This window comes from Pteropus medius, unplaced genomic scaffold (assembly GCF_902729225.1).
Source record: "Pteropus medius unplaced genomic scaffold, Ma_sr-lr_union100, whole genome shotgun sequence".
NCBI lineage: Eukaryota > Metazoa > Chordata > Mammalia > Chiroptera > Pteropodidae > Pteropus > Pteropus medius.
The window spans coordinates 44,555,320-44,580,487 of NW_024344378.1; the positions used below are offsets into that span (position 1 = coordinate 44,555,320).

At 47.1% G+C, this 25,168-nt stretch overlaps 1 protein-coding gene across 5 annotated transcripts in view; it reads right to left on the reverse strand.

The window, feature by feature from the left end:
- LRRC20 (leucine rich repeat containing 20) overlaps positions 1–25,168 on the reverse strand; it is a 90,096-nt gene that overhangs the window by 45,731 nt on the left and 19,197 nt on the right. For 4 of the 5 annotated variants that reach the window (XM_039872024.1, XM_039872022.1, XM_039872023.1 and 1 more), the window contains exon 2: positions 20,974–21,119. In XM_039872024.1, the coding sequence (XP_039727958.1) occupies positions 20,974–21,055 (82 nt within the window). In that variant the 5' untranslated portion in view covers positions 21,056–21,119. Of the gene's footprint in view, positions 1–20,973; positions 21,120–21,238; positions 21,483–25,168 lie in introns of all 5 variants that reach the window. The other variant, XM_039872021.1, reaches the window with a different exon arrangement.

The window sequence follows — 25,168 nt, forward strand, 5'->3', positions numbered from 1 at the left end:
AGATTAGGATGAGCAGGAAGCCAGGGGTCCTAATCACCTGCTGTCCTGCCCCCTGAGTCAAGAATGTGCCCAGGTGCCGGTCTCCAGGTTGGACCAGAGAAAGGAGAGTTTAGGCTGTAGTACTTCGATGAAAAACCAGGGCCTTGGCTCTGAACTCCAGTAGGTCTTTCCAGTTCAGAGCCCATGATTTTGGGGGAGAGAGGCCTGGTAGCCAGTCACCTTCTATTCTCAGGAAACTCCTCTCTAGGTCTAGAAGAATGAATACCATCTATACCCACTATACTTGTTTGCGATAGAGAAAAGACCCCTGAGCTGAGCCAAATTCAATGCCGGGCCCTAGGGCCTATGGGGACAGTAGTACTGTTTCCAAGGACACAGCCAGGGTGTGGCTGGGGGGGCCAGGTCCCACTAAGGGAGGAAGCATTCCACCCAGGGAAGAGAAGACCCAGGCTGGAGACAGACATCGTCTTCAAGGAACTATGGGATGTCATCAAGAAGAGGGTCCCATTCTTTATGGGTCCTCGGAGCTGACAGGACAGGGAATAGTTTACCAGTCAAAAAGAAAAGGCTCCCATGTGAGGAAGTGAGTGCAGCATCATGGGGTGTGATCAAACAGGGTCACCACAGAGAGGATCCCTAAACCAGATGGAGGCCATGTGATCTCAAAGGTCTCACTCAACTCAATAAAACAAGCATAGCTAACATCGCTGAGTATTTACCATGTGCCAGGCACGGTACTAGGCACTTTTTATACATTAATCCATTTAATTCCCATAAGAACCATGAGTTACCTTCACATGAAAAAAAAAAATGAGGCCCATGTTAATAGGCAAATTGTCTAAGATCATTTTGGTAAAATGATGGAGCACAAAGAATCTGAATGCAAAGATTCCAGGAGGGTGACCTACTTGTCCTGGTTTATCTAGGACATTCCTAATTTTAGCACTGAAAAGTCTCACATCCTGGGGGACTTCTCTCAGTCTCAAACAACTCAGGACAGTTGGTCACCCTGGATTCAGACTGGATGCTGATTAATGAGAGATCGCTGGAGTCAGAGAGGAAAGAGGGAAGGCAACCCAGGGGTGGGCCACTGCATGAGTCAAGGCCCAGAGAATTTTCATCCCTCTGGGACTCTACCTGCAACCCCTGCATTCTCCTCCAATTTCCCAGAGCCTCGCCCTTGCTCCTAGAGTCCTCAGAGAGGAAGGCTCTGGCACTCGAATCATTTCATGCTACTTGGTGGTGCATGCATGCCCACAGATTCCCAACAGGGGCTTGGGGGTACCAGTGACCAGGGCAACACCAACATCTGGACAGCAGCTAGATTCGAGCACAACTTTCCTCAACACCTCCAGCTGCTGACACCTGACCTGCAGTAGAAAACAGAGATCCTTGGAGAAGTCACTGTAATAAACACAGGCATAATTATCGTAGTTATAATTATCATTACAACAAGACCAAACTGCATCTCCCCAAACCTCTAATTAAGACAGTATGCAATGTTAATGAAGAAGCTTTTGATTCAATGCATGGGCCCCTCATTAAAGGTTATCTCGTTAATTCTAATGAATGTTTGATGAAAAGTAACCGGTGAGCAGACCCAGGGCAAAATAAGCACAATCCACGAAGTAAACAGACGTTTCTCTGGGAAGTCAGGAGAGATGGATCAAGCTTGCATTGTTTCTTAGAAACACAGAACTCTGATGAGGCCTGGCGACAGGGCCCAGCACGGGGAAGCCAGGAGGATCACAGAGCCCCTATGAACCAAGTTGTAGAAAGGAAGTATCAGGGGCTCAGGCTGGTGGGTGCTTGGGCTCTGTGGCCTGGTCGAGAAGCAAAGCTCTTAAGGCTGAAAGAGGAGTCTGTAGCCAGTGTGACCTGGTCCCACCCAGAAGGACATTTTTTCACAAAATGTCTTTTTTCACGAATGTCTTTTTTCACAGAATCTCAGGGTAAGAAGGAAACTGGAAGTCATTTAGCACATGTTTTCCAAATTTCTCAGTAAGAATCCTTGGGAATCCTGCTAGAATGAGGATTCTGCTGCAGGTCTGGGGCTGGGCCTGAGACACTGCATTTCTGCAAGGCAGGCTCAAGAATCACTCTCAGGAGCAAGGGCTGAGAACCAACTCAGTGGTTCTCAAAGTGGGATCCCTAGACCCACAGCATCAGCATCACCCCAGAACTTGTTAGTAATGCACATTCTCAGGCCCCACCCCAGACCTACAGAATCAGAAGCTCTAGGGTGGGGCCTACCATCTGTGTATTAACAAGCCCTCCAACACTGATGCCCATTTGAGTTTAAGAATCATTGGCATAGACTAGGCCTCCCTCCAGCTACGGTTACTTGGCCCTGGCTGATGACACTAGTAACTCCCATTTCGTGCTGGCTGGTCCATGCCTGTGTACAGACTTTAGGATGACTTACTCATGTTATTTTGCCCTGTGTACCTCCCACTTCCCCTCAGACCAGGCTATTTCAAGACAGAGCCACTATCTCTTCATCCTTCTCTCTTGTCTCGTTTATGTTTCTGGCTCTAAAAGAAGCACAGGTGACTCTCAGTGTGAAACAGTCCTGGGCTGGGCTCAGGAGGCCCACGCCCTCATCCCAGCCATCAGGCCTCAGGAAAACAATTTCTCCAGGGCCTTGTCTCCACTTATGTAAGTGAGGGTTAGGGTTATGGGATTTTGGGGTCTCGACCAAGCTAGACATTCTCTGAGTCCATGATACTACTGAGCAAAGGCTCTATGTCAAAGAGGAGAGGCTGCAAGCTGCAGCCAAATGTTTCTGAATTGTCGTGCCTTAGAACATGCACTTATGATGGGGAGATCTAAGGATCAGTAAAGTTGGCTCCCCATGCCCATGAGTACAGGGATTTGAACCAGAGTAGTACAACTCCAAAGCCATGGTCTTTCTATGGCACCACATTAGTCTACACTGCACTGCACTTACTCTTCCTGCCATGGTCAGAGGATGGTCCTAAAAAAAAGCAATATAACCACAGCCCACCCTCGTATGGTACTTCCCATGTGCTGGAGACATTTTCAAGCATTGACAAAGCTTACCTAATTTAACAACACCATGAAGTAGGTACTATTATATTCATCCTGTTTTATCATTGTGGAAACTGAGGCATAGTGGGTAAATAGAAAAGTTGCAATTCAAACCCAGGCTGCCCTACCCCGAGAGAGCTCAGTTTAATAGGTTAAGATGTGAGATTGTGTGAGGGCATCAGAACAGAGGACCCAAGCAAGATGGGCTCTCATTCAGGAGGCTGATAGAGAGAAAACAAATTTTTCTGGAACATGAAAATGAGAACTTAGACCTGGGCCAGCTGGGCAGAGCCAGTCCCCCTTCCAGAAGATCAAATTCCCAGCACTTCCAGGTATATTCACGAGCTAAGTGCTGGGAGTTACCATTCTGGAGTAAGAAGCAAAACTGTAAACGGCTGGGCCTCTGCGACTCGGACTGCCAGTCTCTGAAATGCCACCTGATCCTCAAAGCCAGAGGTGCAGGATGCAGAGAGCGAGCAAAACCACCAGTCATCAAGGACCGGCACCAACTTGGCACCGACGTACCACCGCACACAATTAAGCTGGATTTTAACAGTTACTTGTGCATAACATTTACAGAGCTAACTAACTCTAGAAGATTTGAGACAAATAGGAGCCCAGGCCCTACTCCCTCCTGACAAATCCGCTTCCCTAGAGACAACTACTTTCAGGGATTTTGCTAGTGTTTAACTCTCGATGTCTAGAGCAGCCTTTCCCAGCCTTTCCCTAGATCATGCTACCTAGAGAGAAAAGGTAGAGGAGGAGGAGCTCACTGAAAACTGCAGGAGTCCAGAAAGTTCCACCACAACGGCACTTACACTGGGCCCAAGCGGGTAGTTAGAGAGAAGGGCAGAAAGACACTCAGGATAAGGAGGAAATGGGCACAGCATCTTCTGGGAACCTGGGGAGACCATTTAGCTTGAACGTGGCCATGGGTTTAGGGGAATTGTTTCTTTTACTTCTTATTTTATAGAACTTTGTGTTGTGTGATATTTTTACACAAACACTTATAACTTCTTACAAATATCCTCAGTTTAAAGAAAATAACATCCCTAACATCCAGTTACCCATGGGGAACGTTTTCCCGCAAGTGCCAAGAAGTCTGGGTCCATGGAGAGCAGTCCTGATTGGGGCAAAGGTTGAATGGAGCTGAAATCCCATCTAGGCCAAGCTCAGAGGGGCTACTGCAGAGTGCACCCCAACAACAAATGCTGCACACTGGGAATCCAGAATCTCAGCGTGCTTTCTCACTGACCTGCTGCAGAGGTCCCATCCTCTCCAGTAAACGACGTGACTGCAGAGTATCTGTCTGCCTCAGAGAACAAAGCTGAGCTTCTGGCCCCCCAGCCAGTGGCTACCACATCAAACATCAAGACACTCTCTACACAAGAGCCAGAAACCTAAAAAGGAAGAGGTGGCTGCAATGTGGGCCCGAGAGCTCTCTTCCTCAGGATCCAAACTGAGGTTTTTCTTGGGCTGAGGCTTCCTTGCTACGGAATCTCAGGCAAGTTATTTAACACCAGCCTCAGTGGCCCCTTCAATAAAATGAGAACAAGAACTTATGCAAAAATCTGAATGTGTATGTTCACAGGAGCATCATTCACGATAGCCAAAAAGTAGAAATAGCTCTACTGAGGAATGGATAAACAAAATGTGGTATCTCCCTATAATGGAAGAACATTTTGCCATAAAAAGGAATGAAGTACTGATACAATATAGATGAACCTCAAAACATCATGCAAAGTGAAAGAAACCGGTCACCAAAGGCCACATGTTGCATGATTCCACTTATCTAAAATGTCTAGGTAAGCAAACGCACAGAGACAGAAAGGAGATTGGTGGTTGCCAGGGTCTGGGGGAGATGGAAAAATAGGGAGTGACTGATTAATGGTACTGGGTTTCTTTTGGGGGTAGATGAAAATGTTCTAAAATTGATCATGTTAATAGTTACACAACCATACACAACCTTATGAATATACTAAAAATCACAGAATGTTATACTTTAAAATGGTGAATTTTATGGTATGTGAATTATTCTTCAATTTAAGAAAAAATGAGGACAAGATGATCCAACTAACAGATTGTTCTGAGCATAAAATAAAATGTCTGCAAGACACTTAGCACAGAGTATGGCAGTGTGCACTCAGCAAATAGGAGATGCTGCTAGGAAGATACAAAGACATTGTTTTACATGAAAATCCATTTCAAGGATGTGCCTCAGCTTCGTTGCTCCCTGACGGAGGAAGAGGATCCCTGACATTCACTTATTCTAACACCCTCATGACAAAGAGACAATTGTGTGTGTTACTGTGGGATCTGAAACTTGACAAAAAAATTCCTCCTTCTTCCTAGCAAGCTGCCAACCGCCTTAAACAAACAAACAAACAAACAAAAACCTTATATTTAAGTAAAATCAAAAGTAAATCCCCCACAGTACAACCAAATGACATACAATCACCGATTTGAGATATTAAATTATTTTAATTCAATCAATGACTCTAACACGTAAGTAAAAAAGGGAAGAGAAACAGCAGCCACAATGATATCAGCAGTGTGTCCAGCAACAGCTCTGTGGCAACCACAGCTGGTCCAAGTGGAGGCCACATGCTGAGCCAGACCTTGGAGAGGTCTAGGCAGGAACCCAGTTCTTCTCCAAGGATAACAGTAGCCAACACTGACTGAGCATCATCTCTTTTAATCCTGACAACAACCTGTGAGGGAGGGCATTATTATCAGTCGCCTTTTGCAGATAAGGAAACTAAGGCCCAGAGAGATTAAGAATTTGCTCAAGGTCACACAGTAAGTAAGGAAGGGATGGAGCTTGACTTCCACTGGGGAATGTTGCCCTGCAGAGCTAGTCTTAGACCTACATTCTGAGCTGCTGCTGTCCTTAACTCATCAAGTGACTCAGGAGAGCAGGTCATTCTCGGGCATTAAGCTCCTGATGTGTGCAGTACAGAGAATGAACTCTCCAAGTATGGAATGCACAAAACAGGACACTACAGAGCAGACTTCTCCGACTATACTGTATCATGAATCACCTGGAGATCTTGTTAGAATGTAGGTTCGGATTCAGCAGGTCTGGGGTAGAGCCAAGGAATTTGCATTTCTAACCAACTCCCTGGTGATGCTGATGCTGCTGGTCCTCAGACCATACTTTGAGAAGCAGGACTTAGATGGTGATCACTGTACAAATGACAATGAACCACACAGTAAGAAAGTCCCATTTCAAACTCTCAGTCTCAAATTGGCCATCATAACTCCAGTCCTTGCTTTGCTCCCTTTTTAATGGGGAAGCAGATTCAAGCCATACACACATACACACACACTCCCTAGGATTTCATAATAGTGTTTTGTTTTCATACTTATTTTTATGGCTATCAAATATTAATGAGACATTAAATCAATTTTCCATTTATAGTAATGCTAAAGTTTTTTTACATTTTTATTCAAGCCAAATTCATTTAAAGAAAAATGTTCAGTAACAATAATCATAGTTAATATTTTATAGCACTGAGTAAATGCTGGCCACCATTCTAAACATTGATGGGCATTATACAGTTTTCATCCCCACAACAAACTCTAGAAGTAAGAACTTTTCTGAAATGAGAAAATTGAGACTTAATGCAGACCAGACTTAATTTGATCAGAAAGATCAAGTAACTTGCCCAAGGTTACACAGCTAGTAAATGACAGAGCCAGGCTCCAAACTCAGGCAGCCTAACTTTATGAGTTGACCATGTTATTCCACCTATGAATTAGAGTAGAACTGATCCTCTAGAGTGGCAAAAACCATAAATGTCATATGTACATGCTCAAAGGGAGGCAAACACTTGTTGCTTGCTGGCGAGGATGGTGTTTTTTCACCTCTCAACCTCCTTAATCCCTCCAGTGCCTGGCACCATGCCCAATCCACAGTAAGGACCAATGCACATCTCAAAACAAATTTTCCTGGTCTGACTTGCTGGGCAGAGAGAAGCCTTGGGACTGACCTGGTGGCACCTTTGCCACAGCTAAGGCACTGGCCACAGGGCAGGAGATCACATGTACGTGTGGGCATCTCCAGGGGTGACGAGATACCAGATAGCCCAATTAGCCTGGAGCCCACTTCTGAGCAGGGCAGAGTGTGAGGGGGCTGAGGCTGACAGCAAGAGAGACTGCACTTACCCAATCAAGGCAGTGCCCCAGGCACAACAGAGCTGCACAGTCATGGACTAATTAGATTTTTACAAAACCTCTTCTCTTCCTGAAACAATTGTTCAGGGACTGACATAATAAGAAATCCAGCCCTGTAAGAAATGCTTTCCCTGAGCAGTAATTGGGCTTCTTGAAGTCACAGATGGCTGACTGAATGGACCCAGGAAGCTGAAACAAACACCTCCAAGTGTCATCTTGCGCTCAGCATCTGACCCAGCCCTGTACCAGTGCCTGGCCAACGGCTGCATGTCTACCGGGTCCACCTGCCAGTTCTCGAGCTGACTCACCACCAGGACTTGGCTCACGCCCTTCCCATAGTCTGGAACCCCCTTTTCTCTCCTCTCTGCCCCCGTAAATCCTCTTGTCAGCCCAGCCCCACCTGTCCCAGGAAGTGTGCTCTAATCACCTCATCTCCAGTCTCAGGACACTTGCTTTAGTGCTTGTCTTGGACCATCTCCTCCCAACTGGTCAATATCGGCAGACTTGCCCCAGGATCCATGAGCGGTGACCTTGACTAGAGGAGCATGTGTCCTCCTGCTGACTACCCTTCAGGCCTAGCACAAAGCTGGGCCAACACTTCTGAACTTAACTATACTCATCCCCACCAGGAAGCTTGTTCTTGGGATCCACTTTGTAAAATGGGGGTATACCCTTTTGGGGTACGAAGAAAAGAATGAATTAATATCTGCTTCGGGTTTGATTTCACAGCCAGAACCATGTCCTTTGTAGCAAAGACATGATTATTCTAATATGTTTTTACTGTCCCCTGAAATGAGATTTAAAACCCTGGAATCCACATTGACAATGACATAGCCATTTCTTTACTGAGGAATCCCTCTCCCTGGCCCTGTACGCTGCCCCCACCTTTCCATTCCCATGCTGAACACCTCTTCCCATTCAAGAACTTTCAGGATTCCAATGTCACATGGGATGAACCCACCCTCTGCAGCCGGCCATTCCTGCTGAGGGATCCGGGGCTGACCTCCCTTTTAGATGTCCCTCTTGAGACTCTTCATCAAAACTCCTACCATGCCAGGAGTGGCCATGCCAGGCTACTCACTGTTCCCTGCAAACTCCCTTCGATTTCTCACCTCTATTTTTGCTGGCACTATTCCCTTAGCCTCAAAAACCTCTCCCATCAACACCATATTACGAGGTCTTATTTCAGAGCTGCCTCTCCACAAAGCCTTTGCTCATGTCCTCAACTGATGTAATTGCTCCTGCCCTTGAGCCCTGATCATGTGTCTGCTGCTTCTATCAGGTGCCTATCCTACGTGTCTTATGTGAGAGTTATTAATTTGTTTGTGTCACTCTTCCTGGCTGAGTAGAGAGCTCCTTGAGAGCAGGGATTAGGTCCCACTGAGGCAGGTGGCATGTTTCAGAGGGCATGGGTAGCCAACAGACTCAAGATTTGCTGGCTGTAAGAATCCAGGCAAACCACTACAGCTCTTGGAGCCTCAGTTTCCCCTTCTATGAATAATGTGAAAATACCACCTATCCAAAGCTGTTGAGAAAATCAGATGCAATCGTTCATTTACCAAATATTTCCTCAGTACCCAGAACATGCCAGCCACGTCTGAGGATACAGCAGTGAGCAAGACAGAGTCCTTGACCTCTGGGCCTTAGACTCAGGGCTTACACTCTAGTGTGGGGAGAACAGCGGTGAACACAGACAAAAATACCTGAGAGAGAATCAAGCGGTGATACTTTCTTAAGAAGATAAAACAGTGTAATGAGAGAGCAGGTAACTAAGGCAGGGGCAGGGGCAACCCTCACTAGTGGTGGTCAGGGAGGGCTTCTCAGAAGAAGTGACATTTCACTGAGACAAGAATAAAGAGAAGGAGCAGGGCATGGGAAGATCTGGCCAAAGGACCACCCAGACAGAAATACTGGGAAATACACAGTCTAACTGAGACAACCGCCAGAGCTCGATAATTAGCTCTCTCTTTTTCCTCTCACCTTCTCATTCTCTGCAGAGCATTACGCAGATACAGCACACAGTGAATACACATTTGTTGAAATGAGCTTCACAGAACAAGGAATCCCGGGGATAAATTAGTGCATGACAAAAATATGAGTCTTAGTAAAACAATCAACCAAGATGAGGCAGATGCCAATTAAAAGGCTCTTAAATTTAACCTCATTAAAAGGCAATAACATTTTGCAGCTCCTGTCTCTCAGAAGAAATCACAATTTCCTAACCTCTATAGGAAAGCAGAGATCACGCGTTTCAGTCTGTGTCACCACATTTACAGCTCAGGGTTTGCCAGGGGCTTCATTCTAGAATGACTGTCTTTGCCGGGATCTGGCATCATGTACCTGCGTCCCCGGGTGCGTCATTACCCAGAGCCATGTTTGCATTTCTGGAAGTATTTGATTTTAATAAATGCCTCAGCCTCACTTAGTCACCTCCACAAGGCTCACACTTTCATACTTGAGCAACGCAAGATTCGATGCTACAAAATTATCTATTTGGTTATCTCTCTGAGGTGGAACATTTTCATTTTTCTGCCAACACATATTTTTTGAAGCTGCATAACTATCCAAATGATTTCAAAGAATATTTCTCTTCTCCTTCAAAAAATGCTGTTTCAAGTGCTGATGCCATGTAGCCAGGCAGCTGGTTATTCTGTGCTGGAGGGAGGGGTAAAGGAGGTGCTGAGGCTGTCAGGGACCCCAGAATTAGGGTGGAGGTTGAGTCAGACAGGGCCCCTCGCAGTGCTTCTGTGGAAATCATTTCTAGCTGGCTATGCTGGTATCTCCAGTTCCCTTGCTGTGCGCTTCTTCAGGGGTGCCCCTCGGGGACCCCAACTCATCAGAATTCTTTATCCATCCCAAATGGCCCAGACTTTCGTATTTCTGTTTCATCATGACCAGGTTCCAAACTGAACGCCCCCACAACAAATCGACTGCCACCCCCAACTCCCTGCTCACTTATTTCCTTCCGTCGGCCCCACTCAGAACAAAGCCCCACCAACATAGGCCTGGCACACGGAAGGTGCCTCTTTCCTGGTTTTCCTTCTGCTGGTCTCACATCCATCCTATGCACAGCAGTTATCCTCCTGAACCCTGCCTGAACCATGTCACTCCCTGCTCAGAAACTGCCTGGGGCTCCCCACAGCTGCCCAGGTCAAGTTCAGCAGAGGCGGCTCAGGCCTCCATGTAACTTACTGAAATGCTGCTTCAGATGCTGAGTGTTTGAAGGTCCATGTTTCTCTGCAATATGAGTTTTCTATCCACAAGCCAGCAACTTCTCCTGGCTCCCCGCCATCAAGCATCTATCCCATGCTGTTGGTCAACATGGGAATAAGAACCTGAACTTGCAGCCAAAGTGCCCCTAGGGAAGTTGCTCAGGCTTTCGGTGCCTCAGTTTCCTCCTCTGGAAAATGGGGATAATAATAGCAGCCACCTCATAAGGCTGAATGAAGACGAAACCACAGGGTTGTAATGAGGAATGAATGAAACCTATGTAAAGCAATTTGGGCAGCTTAGCACAAAGTGGGTATTAAATAAGTGTGAGCTTATTATTATTCATGGGTCATTTTGCCTCCAGGTGATTTTCACTTTTCAGACTCTTTAGAACCTAACCCCTGTGTAAGACAGGACTTCATTGTAGAAACTACTTAACGTGACACTGAGGGTCGTTTGAGATCTGAAGCCAACCTCCATCTCCCTCCCACCTCAGCTCCCTTTATTCTTCCGTGCTAATACTGTCGCAAGTGCCTGCTTGCATGCTGTCAAGCTTCTGTTCAGATACCTTAACCTAGAATGCCTTTCCCTCACTCCCATTCATACCTACACCCCTAAACCTGCTCCACCCTCTAAAGTGCAGCGGAAATCCCACCTCTTCTGTGCAAACCCCTTAGCACAGATGCTAAACCAATGTCCAGTGTGTATACAACTCAGGACAGTAAGAGCAGAATTCTTCCTTATTTAGTATACTTTATCTTCTGCAAGTACTTTACGACCCATGTAATCGGCTCACTGCCCAGTGGCCTGACTCCAGGGCTTATGTCATCTTCCCAAGTCACTGTGTCATCTAGGTCTCAGTCTCCTTGCTGTGCAGGGAACCCCATCTCCCACTGGGCTTCCCTGGAGACCTCTCCGGGTTGGACCAGTTCTCACAGCTGGGGTGACTTCCACAGACAGAAGAATGACAAGCGGGGAGAACAAAAGGGAGAAGACTGAGTGATTGTACCTATGGGATGAAGGAATTCGCCCACCCATGCAGCAGGTGCATTCGGAGCACTGACGCTGTGTCAGGCAGCGCTGCAGTGAACAGGAACCCAAGGAACAGGTCGGCTGTGCTTGAGGCTGCCCCGCACTGACCCCCACTCTAATCCTCCCTCCAGAAGTCTGAGGTCCACAGCAGGCTGGATGGGGGCAGGTGGGGCTCAGCAACATTGGAGCTTCCAAAGTTCTAGAAGGGGATTCAGGGACCCCCAACAGACAGACCTGGGCCACAACCTTAGGGCTTTTGGGGTCTTGTCCCACCACTGCCTTAAACAGTCCTGAAAAAGCCTCGAGACACCAGCTAACCATCCACAATGTATCAATCCATGCCACTGCTTGCAGTCATACAGGGCTGTCACAAGCAGCATTCCATGGACATTCCTTCATGCATCCCTGGTACACGTGTGCACGTGCTTCTCTAAGGATATACCTAGCCATTGGCATCCTCTAGGAAAATCGTCCTGGTGCTGGTTACTTGGGGCACTGAGGGGTGGGGTGGGGGTGAGGGTAAGGAAAGCTGGCAAGTGGCAGGTTCCTGGGGAGCCCATACATGTACTATCAGGAGAAGACTGTGGGGTAGTGGGAGAAGCCCTAGCCTGAGAGTCAAGAGGGCTGGACTTGAGTCTCAGCTCAGTCGAGACCTTACTGAATGACCTTGGCAGTCACCTTGCATCTCTGTGGATCAGCCTTCTCATATGTCAAACCAGGGTGCCACGAGGGCCAGCCCATTCTCCTGGGTACCTCTGAACATGGACATTTCCTGATCCTTGGGCTCTGGAGAAAGCAAGCTGTGCACAGTGGCTGTAGTAGCAGAGGTGGTAGGTAAACACTGAGGAGGATCAGGAGGTCTTGCATCTGTAGGATGTGCCAGCACAAAGAAATGGGTGGAGGTGAGCCCCTGGTTGTAGGTGGTGTGTGAGGGTAATAACCAGTATGGCAAATAACCAGTACGGAAAGGAAAATCCATAGAGCTTTCAGAGAGCCAGAGGGCCTCTCTAGTACAGGCTGCCGTAGCACTGGCAGTCTGTGGTACAGAAATGCAGGGCCTGGACTTCGGGTGCCTTTCTCATTTCAGAGGCGAGTGATTAGTGTCAGCCATGCCCAGAGTGCCTGTGGAGTTCGAACTGCTTCTGAACTGGCCTTGGAAAGGTAGACACAGAGAGCCGTGTCCAGGTGAGTAGGAATGAACTCTCTGTTCAGGCAGGTGAGGAAGGGGGTTAAGTGGGGGTTTCTGCAAACCTTTCACACCATGCTGTGGTCTGGCATTGCCTCTTTGTGCCCCGGTCAGCAAAGGGCTTAGTAGGGGCCTGTCTAGACCCTAAGCCGCAGGTACAGAGGGACTGTGGAGGGAGAGAACAGCTCAATATTGGAAGGCAGCTCTTGGGATGGCACCAGCCCAGGCATTTGCACTTGGAGAAATATTTTTTAAAATATGTACGTTTAATTAAAAAATAATAGGTATTACATGTAAGTAGTACACAAAGCACAAGGACCAAAGGGTGAACAGTGAGAAACCAGGCTTCCTCCCACCCTGTCCTCTGGTCCCCTGGTCCCTGCTTCCCTGGCACAGCATCTTGTGGAACCAGAGAGATAGTTATGGAGCTCTGTTAGATTATATTGGCTAACCCTAGAATTGCTAGAGATGAGGACCCCCCAATCCAGATGGAGTTTTAGGCAGAGCCCTCTAGTCGCCACCCTTTCCGTTACCCTGTGCAGGAAGCAGAGTTGGGAGAGCAGCAGGGACTCTGCAACGTGTATCCCTGTCCCCTCCCCTGGCGTCTTCCCTAGTTGAGAGGCAGGGAGCTGAGGACGGCAGATCTGATCTTCCAGATCTTGTGGTGAACAGACCGCTAACCCCAGCCAGGCTGACGGCTGCCCCTTGAGAGCTCGTTCTCTCCTCTGTGCCTGCAGAGCTGGACTGTGCTTGGCTGACCCTCAGGACTCCCCAGGCCAAGAGCCATCGCAGCAAAACACACACCCCAGTCCCTTCTAGCACCAACCTCCTAGGCTCAGGGCCAGGAACTGCAGGCCAATAAGCCCCTCCCAGGGCCGAGACCATCACCCCATCAGGCCTGAAAAGCTGCTCCCACCACAGTCCTGGCTTGGCTGCCCACCTCCCTCAGGATTGGGGGGTTAGTGAGAGTACTCTGTGTGTGTGTGTGTGTGTGTGTGTGTGTGTACGCCTCCCCCTTCTGACTGGGCACTCCTGGACACTTGAGTCCTCCAGGTGGGGCACGCACAGTAGATGTTCAATGTGTGTGTGCTGAAAAAGGAGCTGGCAGCAGTTTTGACCCAAGGGAAGATATCATCCCACTTAGTGAATATACACCAAGTGCCCCTGAGTACCTTCACTCGAGAAAGGGACTGAAAAATCAGATCCCTGTGGGGACCATCCGAGAATGTAGATACAGGATGTGAGCTGGGGGGCAAGTGGAAGCCCTTGTCAGGACCTGGGTACTCACCCAGGAACAGCATAGTCAAGTCCCTGGCTCAGCTTCTCCTGCCACCTGCTCAGCTGGTGACAAGGCGCCATCTGCTGGCAAGTACAGAAGGAGAAAAGCACTTGGCCAAAGTGTGGGTGAACCCGGGAAGGAGAGAGGGAAAGGAGGAAAACAGGCAACAAGTTCTTTTTCTCACTAGCCTTGGTCTCCCCGCTTGATTATCTCAGCTCCCAGCCGGGCAGCTGCTCAGGTCCCTGGGGATAGATCATATCTATGTTCATATTAATTCTCTTTCATTCATAGTAGTAAGCCAGTGATTCTCAAACTTCAAGGCAGAGAGAAGAATCAATCATACAGGGTTCTTGTTAACGTGAAGATCATCAGGCCCACCCCCCGAGATTCTACTTTCAAAGCTCTAGAGTGTGGCCCATGAATCTGTATGCTTAACCAGTATCCCCAGATGATTCAATAGAAGGAAATTGTTGTGACCTTGGGTTAGGCAAAGATTTCTTAGATACAACACCAAAAGCACCATCCATAAAAGGAAAAATGAAAAATTGGACTCCATCAAAATTAAAAATGTCTGTTCCTCAAAAGTCACTATAAAAAGAATGGAAAAACAAGGCATAAGCTGGAAAAAATACTAGCACAACACATATCTGATCAAGGACACGCACCCAGAATAAATAAAGAACCATCAAAACTTAATAAAAAAACAAACAACCCATTTTTTTTAATGTGCAAAAGACATGAAGAGACATTTCATCAAGGAAGATATGTGGATGGCAAACAAGCACATGAGAAGATGCTGAGCTTCATTAATCATAGAGCTGAAAATTAAAACCACAATGAGATATAATTACAGAATGTAATTGAATTATAAGAATGTATAAAATTAAAAATCATATGGAGTGTTGACAAGGATGTGAAGGAATGGGAACTCTCGAAGCACTTTGGAAGAGTGTGGCAGTTTCCTATCTAGTTAAACACACACTTACGATATACAACCCAGCAATCCCACCCCCAGGTATTTGCCGAAGAAAAATGAAAACTCTGATTCATGTAAAAACCTGTATGTGGATGTTTATAGGCTTTCTTTATAATCTTAAAACACTGCAAACAACCCAAGGATCCTTCAACAGCTGAATGATAAATCATGGTACATCCACACAATGTAATACCATTTAGTAATAAAAAGGAACAAAACATGGATGAATCTCCAATACATTAAGCTAAAGTGAAAGAAATGAGGCTTAAGAGGTTACATACTGTATAATTCCATTTGCATAATAGTATAGAAAAGACAAACCATAAGGATGGAAAAGAGATCAGTGGCTCCCAGGTACTGGGGATCAGGAGAGGATTTGATTGCAAAGGGCACAAGGGAATTTTGGGGGGTGATGAGAAAGGTTCTGGATCTTGTGACGGTGGTGATTACACAGTTGTATGTATTTATCAAAACTCATACTTGTACACTAAAAAGGGTAAATTTCATTTATGTAAATTATATCTTGATAAATGAATAACATATCCCAGGTGAAGGACATTTCATAAAATAACTGACCCGTACTCCTCAAAATTGTCAAGGTAGGTCATTGAAAACAAGGAAAGTCTGAAAACTGTCACAGATAAGAGAAGTCTAAGGAGACATGACAACTAAATGTAATGTGAGAATCTGGAGAGAATCCTTACACCAAAAAAAGGCCATTAGTTCAATACGAAGGAAACCTGAATAAAATATGGACTTTAGTTAATAATAATGTGTCATTATTGGTTCATTAATTATAAAAGGTGTGCCACACTAATGTAAAATGTTATTAACAAGGGAAACGGGAATGGTGTGAATGGGGATTCTCTGTACTACCTACACAATTTTTCTATAAATCTAATACTGTTCTTAAAATAAAAATATTATTTAAAAAACAAAATAAATAAATAGTTCAAGGCATGGATCATCTGTGGGGCTCGTAGAATCTAAAAAACAACATAAACGAACAAAACAGAAACAGACCCATAGATACAGAGAACAAATTGATAGTTGCCAGATGGGAGGTGGGGTAGGATGACTGGATGAAAAGGTGAACGGAGTAAGAAATGCGAATTGGCAGTTACAGACTAGTCATGGGATGTAAAGTACAGCATAGGGAACAGAGTCCATAATATTGTAATAACTATATATGGTGCCAGGTCGGTACTAGACTTAACGGAGAAGTCACGTCATAAATCATATAAATGTCTAACCACTATGCTATACACCTGAAACTAATATATAATAATACCAAATGTCAACTGTAATTGAAAATAAATAAAAATAAGTTTAAAGTATAAAGTAAATAAATAAAATGCAGATCACCATGCCCCACCCCCAGAGATTCTTTTTTCGAAGCTCTGGAGTAGAGCCCATGAGGATGCATCTTTAACCAGTATCCCATTACCCTGAGCAGTTACACCAAACCCACCTCGAGGAAGCTGTGCAAAAGATGAGGAACTGACAGGGACATTTGCTCCATGGGGGTCTGCCCCACCTTCTCGCTTCTACCTAAGACATCTTAAATGACCAGGCGGATATTAGCCTCTGATTATTTTCCCCCTTTTCAAGGAATGGGGTAGGGCAACTGTGATTCCAAGAGGCTATCAACCACAGTGTGAGGGGAGAGGCAAGTGTAAAGGTGGGAAGAGGGAGCTTCGAGTTGCTCAGGTCTCCTTCCTCCACCCCTCATGGGGTCAGCAGGGTGAGTCTGGAAAGGCAGGACTAGGTGCCAAACACACCTGTAATGAACCCTGACTCCACCTCTAAACAGCTGTGTCGCGAGCAAATCACTCACACTCTCAGCCTTAGCTCCAGTATCTATAAGATGGGGCAACTCTTACTCCAGAAGCAACATGGCCCTTGTCAGCTGGATACTCTCGTGCTATGAAACAAAACACTTAGAAACACTAGAGAAAAAATGTTCCATGCCTTAGTCTCTCCATCTGTAAAACAGGGATATAAATATCACCTGAGTCACAGGGTTGTTGTGAAGCTTAAATGAATTCAAACCAGTAAAATGCTTACGACGGTCTGAGGAAATTCAGCACACAGCACAGAAAGAGAAAGAAAATACACAGCTTCGAGGGATGGGGAGAGCAACGTAGCAAGAGCTAATGGCTCAGAAATTTTTAGAAATGAACACAGACAGGAATCCTGAGTCAGAAAGTACAAAAGACTATATAAAGGATGGAAAGAGGTATCAAACGTTTGAGCCCTGACATGCAGCAGGTCCCAGATAAATGCTGGCTCCTCTCCTTCCCAATCCAGGCTGGTCTTTCCTGCTTCCCATATCTGCTGCAGCCCCTATTCCAGCTAGCTGTGCCCTCCCTTCCTACACTCTCCCAGGCCTTTCCAAATCCTACTCTGCTGCAGTAATCATTGTTTTTTTTTAAAGTCACCCCCAAAACACACAGCAGATCTGTGAGTCTCTCCCCTGGAGAGGCTTGGGGTGCGGAGCAGCCTGGCCTGGTAGCCTACTGGCTGGATATACTGTTGTCTGAGGCCAGGGAGGGAAGGGTGAGGTCAGAGAGAGGGCCCTCAAGGGTGAGAGGGACCGAGGGAAGCCTGGATAGGCATGGGGTATTTACAAAGAGAAAGAGCTAACTTGGGGAGAGAAGGGGTAAACAGAGAGGACAGCCAGGTTCAGCAGAAGTGCAGAATCCCTGACTCCTCCAACTCTTTGGAAGAGTTAAGATGATGCTTGGGAGAGGTGAAGGGCTAGTGGAAAGAGGCTTCAACTCGAGCTGAAGGACAGACCAGGGCCAGGTGGAAAGGAGCCCACTTATCGGAGCGGGGTTGGGGTGGGAAGAAATAAAGAGGCCTGGAGCAGGGTGACAAGGGCTAGGATCCAAAGCTCGGATTGCAGGAGGAGCAAGCCTGGCTCGGGAGGTGCACCCACGAGTGCCTGGGGTGGGGGTGGGGGTGGGGCGAGGGATGCGCACCACGGTTACTTCCCTGAGCAAGGTGAGAGCCAGCTTGTAACTGAGCTCTTCCCAGCCCACTCTGCAGTGAGACCCCTGTGGCTGCTCCACAGCCATTCCATTGGGCCTGCGCCCCAGAGCTGCACACAAGAGACACGGAGGAGAGCCCGTTCCACTCTCAGGGCCAGGGGTTTAGAGAAGGCACTAGCTGGGTCACTCTTGTCTGTTAGGAAATGTGTTTTACTTCTACCGTCTGTAGTGGCAGGTGGTCCTTCCCCTAAAACTTATTCTTCTCTGCTTATAAAGGCAATATGTTCATCACAGAACATTCCAAAAATGCAGAACAGTATTTTATAACTTCCATTTGCATCTTGTTTTATTTCCTTCCAATTTTTTTCTAAGTACATATACATGTTTAACATAATTAGCATCTTATTATGTATATAGTTTGGGATCCTTGTGTTTATTTCTTTCCAATTTATGTTATACATGGGAATTTGCCAGTCTTCATTCAAGCATATGATGAAATTTTGTGCACCACCGTTAATGGCAACATAAATTGCACTGTATAGTTGTAACAAAATTTATTTAAGCAGTTGTGTGGTGCTGGTTGTTTAGGCTGCTTCAGATTGTTTGTTATTTTACATGAGAACCATATTGAATTACCTCACCCATCTTTCAAGACCCACTTCAATTCCCACTTCCTCTAGAAACCCTTCCTGGACTACTTTGACACCCAGTAACTTCTCTCACCTCTGAGGTACGACCACCTATGGTCTGTCCGACATGGCTAGGCATGGAGCTGTGTGTCACTCACTGCTCTCTGTCTCACTGTGGTGGGTTAGTCTCAGGTCCAGGACTCTTGCTCATAGCCCTGAGAGCCCCTAGCACCTTGTATACAGCAGGTGCTCAATATGTACTAATTGTTTAAGCCCGAGACCCCTCAGATTATAGGGGCCTAATAAACTCCATCTGCCAAGGGTCAGGACTGCAGGCACCCACAGTGGCCTAGTCTGATATTTTGCGGCTTCTCTGGGTACTGAAGAGGTAGAAAAACCAAACCCCTATCATCCAGCCCCCGTCACCACCACATGACACATGAAAGTCTTGAGCTTTGGCCAGGACTACCATGGCTAAAGGGTTTAAGTCCTCTCCCAAGGTGACTAGACCTTCGCTGTGCTCACAACCCTGGCAATCACCAACCATCTGCCCCCAACCCCAGGGGAGCATAATGAGGACAGGACCCAGGCTTTGGTGCCAAACAGGCAGGATTCTAGTCCCAGGTACTGTGGTGGTCTAGAAGGGCAGCCGGAGGCCTGGTTTAGGTTCCTCAATGGGCATGGCCCCCAGGCAGTGCAGAGGAGCTGGTCACAGCCCATGCTACCCTAGCTTCCCTACACATTTCACTACAGGTGGGGCATCCAGTCTTCAGTTTACAGAAATCCCTACCTGGCCTGCTGAGGCGACTGAATTTGCCATCCCTGGTCCTTTGACATTGAAGTCTAGACTCCTAGACTCAACACAGTCTTCCAGGCTCTCCATCTGCCAAATGCCATTTCTCATCACCTCCCTATGCCAAGCAGCATCTTTGCAGTGGCCCTTCCTCCTACAGCTAAAGTGCAGCTCTACCCCTGCCTGGGACACCTGCCTCCTCACTGCTGCCTCCGGGAATCCTCTCTCAAATGGCCGCATATTAGTGGTGGAGAGCCCTGAGCACTGGGGTGAGTACAACCATATTAGTGACCAACACTGGGTTCTGGAATTCCTTTACTCATCATCTGAAGGCTCCTCCCAGAGCCCTCCCTCCAAAACCAATGACAATCTTTAAGTTTGATTGCTGATAGAGGAGATGCTCCTCTTACCTTAGCTCGGAGGCTCAGCAAATACCCCCAGGTGCTTACAAAGTGCCAGACCCTATTCTGCCTCTTGGGGGTGAGAGGGTAAAAGACTGCAGGATCCCTGCCCTCTAAGGACACTGAAGGAGTGCTACAGAGAAGGAAGGGAGCAGGGGGTGGACAAGGTAGGGCTGAGGGCTTCCTGGAAGAGGGGCTGACCATGCTCATTTTGAAAGCTTAGTGTTCCTCCACTTCCTGGGCCACCACCCCCTGCCCTAGAAGCCTACATTCCAGACACACCCTGACCAGAGAAACACTCTATGTTTCCAGTTATTGAGCCTTTGCTCAGGCAGAAGCCTTTACAGAAATGCTCCTTTGTAAGACAGAAAGACAGATACAGACACATCCCTACAGAAAGACAGGTACACACATCCCTACCTGCCTGTGAAATTCCTCTCTGTGTGCCAAAGGCCTAACTCAAATCCCACTCTGTCCACCTGCACAATCACCCCCAAGGCAGGATGGTGCTCCCCTCCTCTGGGTTCCTACAACACACCTCTGGCTCTAAGATGCCATTTACAATCCGGTGGGTGAGACACACATGTGCGCGCGCACACACGTAATTGCACTGTATGCACTGCTAATCCTTGCACATGGCAAGATAGTCAATCCAGCAGATATGTACCTATGCTATGACCAATTCAAAGCAAAAAAAATATATAAGATAAAATTCAAGTGAAACACTAAGTAAAAAGGGGCTTCCTAGCTGGGATACCAAGAAAAAGCCTACTTTCCCTTGGACTCTTCATCTCCTCATCCGAAGACCGTGGCCAGTCAAGGCCTGGAAAGGATCATCCATCAGAGGCAGGTTGTAAAGATCCAATAAGGCAACACTCACGCACCGGCACAGGGCCTGGGACATGGGACGACTCAGCAGTGCCAGCTATTGTCACGTGGTCCAAGGGAACATATGCACTCAGAGTCATCCGCAGTCCTAGGGCAGGCAGACAGGCTCCCGGCAGCTGAAACCCCTCACTTAGTGTTTTTCAAACCTCTTTGACTATGACCCATAGTAAGTTTTCCACTGGGACCCAGTATACACACAAACTAAACACAACTGAAATAAAAGTTCCGTAAAACACTGCTCCTCAAGACAAGGGGTGCCAAATTGTCTTTTTCATCTTCTCTTTCTATTTCATTTCTAAAATGATTTCACGAATCACTTCCGGGGCACCCTGCAGTTGGAAATCCATGTCCTCACTCACCCAAGGTGTCAGAGCCGCTCTCCACCGTCTCGTTGACCTTCCTTGCAACTCTGGCCACCGCCTCACCCATCTTTCTCAGCATGCAGACGCGGGCGTCCTGCTGCCAGCCACCAGGCTGGTCTGCTGCTCACGAGGTGGGCCTGCGCCTAGGGAAGACACAGGGTTGTGAAGTGCCCGCCCACCGGACAGGGACCCACCTCTGCATCCACCCTCCCCAGGAACCCAGGCTGCTAGAAGCCTGCAGGGAGGGCCCCAGGCCACTCACCTCCTCCTGCGGGGCCCAGAGCCCAGGCCACATCCAGCTTGGCCTTCGGAACAGCTGATCTGCCCATCAGAGGGTGAGGCAGCCCGGCCCTACTGGTTTCCTGGGAGGATTGGCACGTGAGACCTCACCAGACACAGAGCCAAGGCCTGATTCAGTGGCCAGGCGGGTGTAAGGACTCAGGTGCGCACTGGCCTGTGACTCACTTAATAGGCGGGGCACTGAGGAGGAGGCGGGGCACAGCCAACTGCAAGGAAAAAAATACTTGTCCCTCCATCTCACAGCCTTGGAGCCAGCGCCCTATCCACAAACCCCCAAGACAGTTCCTCCAGCTCCCCGTTCGCCCCCTCACTTCTGCCAGGCTCCTCTTGTATGTCTGGAAGTAGGGATACCAAGGCAAATGAAACACAGCCCTGCCTGGTCAGAGCTCACAGTGTGATGGATGGGTGGACCCTAAGAATTCCTTTCCCATGTATCAATATGGAGAAAAGGTTATCGTTTTAGCCTACAGACCTGGTTATTAGCCTGATGTTGAATTTATCTGCAAGACCCCAATGGAAGGGGGAGATGGGGTAAGAAAATGGGAGAAAGGAAATTGGATCACTAAGGGAGAATACGCTTAAAGAAGGATGAAGAACACAATAAAAACTATGAAGTGTTAAAGACATAAGGGACTCTAAAAATGCTGCCAACTCCTTGTTTATTAGAGAAGGAAACAGACATAGAGAGCGACTAAATGACCTGGCGAAGGTCAAAGTGAGTAAGCAGCAATAATCAATCAGCTCAGCTGAGCTCCATATTTAGTGCTCACTTCTTTACAAGTCACCCACACCACCAGCAGCAGCACCCCACAGAGAGAATAAACTTGAGGCTAATGCCAATGCCTTTCTTTGCCCACAGATCCCAATCCCAGTTCGCACACAGCCCAAGGAGCTCCAATGAACTCACTCTGAGGGTCAAAGGCAGAAGAATGTAAAGGGTAGAGAAAAAGGAGGTGAGGGTATTACTCAGAGCTGCTAACAAATGCCTAGAAAAAGTCTCCATGTGCTCGGCTTGACAGGCAAGGCAGGCAAGGCTGAGTGGAGACCAGCCAAGCCTACCCTTCTGCTTACGGGAGAGTTCAGTAGGTATGTGCATCTCACCAAGGAGGCTGACACTGAAGGTGTGAGACACATGATACAGTGGGGAAAAGATTGTTTTTTGAGGACAGGTCTAATGCCTAACTCTGCCATTTATTAGTTGAGAAGCTTTGGAAAAGTGTCTTAACTATTCTGAGCCCCAGTTTCCTCATCTGAGTAGGAGATCTAGTAATAAAATACCTACCTTGCTGGGTTCATACAAGGAATGAACAAAATATATAAACCTTTCTAGTCCAGAGCCCAGGACACATAGGTGCACAATAAATGACAGTTGAGAGGATAAGACAATAAAGGTGCAGACATGATGCCAGCATCTAATCCCGTTTCATACCCATGTGACTTTGAACAAACATCTCAGTGGAATCATCTTTGAGGAATGAGTAGAATTTCTGTCTTTCTACCTCCAGGAAGTCTTCCCTGATTGCCCCAGGTCTCAGTGTTTTTCTCCTCCCTCAGTTTCAGTAGCACTAATGAGTTGTTTATAAGCTTTTTAAAACATACATATTAGTCTCCCCAGCTGGCCTACAGGCAGCTCAGGGCAGGGAGCAGATCTATACTATGTTTTTCTTCTGCACTTTATACCACATAATGAAAATAGATACACAGTTAGTACCCTCCAATGGAGATAATGATGAATAGCCATCATTTGGGTTTCAAATCTAAACACAACTCAATTGACTCAACAAATCTAAGGCACTGTCTAAATGAGAAGGGTCATAGATTTAAATGCCTAATGGTGCCAGGTGGGCAACCTGCACAAAGTGGGCCAGGATAGGACAGTAGGGAAGAGTAAGGACTATGGCAAACTGGACCCAAAACCTTCACCATGCTACCTTTAAGATCATCCCCCTAAGCCGGAGTCACAACAATGTTGCTGGAATCTTTATGACTTAGTCTAATCCCTTTATAAGTGAAAAAACTGAGGACGCAAGAAGGGAAACAAACCAGACAAATGAAAACAAAAAACCTAGGTCTTCTAACTCTTAAACCAGGTCTTCCTACCATACCATACTCCCTCCTTTCCCCATCTCTAATATTTATCATCAACAATCACAAACATGTATTGAGCATGTACTAGGTATAGGGCATAAGAATAAAGAAAGAATACAGGCAATAACTCTGATTCGTGGTTCTGATGAGGAATAGCTTTCTAAACAACATCACAGAGGCATTCCTAGCCTCACAGTATTAGGGAAAGGGAAGGTAAATCTCCAAGCTGCCCAGAGTCTGTGCTAACCCTAGTGCGATTGTCTAGGCTGCTTTCACACTATGCCTGCAATTCTGCTATCTGCCACCAGGTGGGGGGGGTGGGGATGCCTAGGCCATAGAGCCCACTGATGAAAACTAGTTAGATTAAAAACCTCACCCCTGATGGCAAGCTCAGTCAGACGCCCTATGGTGTGGGTCAGGGAATGGTCAGAGAATGGAATCCGAAGCAGGAACAGGAGCAACCTGTAAAGTCTGGGAGTCAGTGCAAGTCACTAGGAGGGGCAAGTTACATTCCAGAGGATATTCTGGGTACAGCACAGATGCGCACTAGACCCCAAGAGGTTCCTGCTGACTAAAATCATCACCCTTGCTAACTGGCTAGGAAATTACCCACTCTTTACCTAAAACTACACTGCCACCAAAGGAGGATTCCTTCATAAAGTCCAGATGACAATCCCTCTCCCAGGTCAGATGGCAAAGGCCTGTCACTCTCTGGCACAGGTGGGCTGTGAAATGGGGGATGGTCAGTCTCCATGTGGTATAGGACCCAAGATGGAGTAAGGCAACCCTAGAATTGGGGGAAAAATAAACCTGAGATGATAGGAGTCTGGAGTGGGTCCCCAAAAGGGTTCCTACAAAGTTGTCCAACTTCACTGACTGCTCCCTTCAGCCTCAACCCAATCCTTGGCCTCTTTGACAAAAAAAAAAAAAAAGGAAGAATTTATTTAGCATGTAACAGGAGCCCAGAGAAAAAGGTGCGGGGAGGGAAGAGAAAATAAAGAAAGCTTGCTCTTCTTTCTTTTGTTTTAAACTGTCTTTGGGCAAAGTGAAAAACTGTCTGAGTCACACATAAGTGACAAAGAGAGCTATGGACCCACTTCTGACTGTGTGCAAATCCCCATAGGCAGCGCCACCCCTAGGAATGCAGAACCCCTATATAAACAATTTGAGTCAACCAAAACCAGCATGTCAGCACCATTCTGGCTGCTCAATCTCACACAGTCCCCATGAAAGAAATATCATGCTGGCCGGTGGGAGCAATCAGCATGCAAGGCAGTCCTCCTGGAATCGGAACCCAAACACAGGGCCTAAGACAACTAACTCCACAGGCCCAAGTTCTGGGCTCTCTAAGGCATTTGGTCAACCTTACAAGCAGGGGTAGTGGTAGCTGAAAGTCAGAGAATGTCCCAAAAGAGAGAAACAGAAACCACAGGAGAATCCCAACCCCATGGCTCTGCTGATTCCAGCTGGTCCCAGGCACTAAAGGGCAGACTTAGATAATTTTAAGAAAAGTGCTCCAAATCCTGGACACCCTTAGGCACAGGGTCCAAATTTGTATCCACGCTGCTGCTGTCCCAACAACACTTATCCCTCTCCATACACGCCCAACTCCCCTTTCCTCAGAATGTGTATCATAGTCCCAGGAAATGTTGAAATCCAATAGACATCTCTCCGGCACCTCCTACAAGAGATATACTGAGGAAGCCAAGGTACAGAGACAGGGCATGGGCCAGAATGAGTTTCCCATTGGGTAAGAGAGACTCAGTGACAAGAGGCAAAATGAGCCAGGCGCTAGTAGGAACAT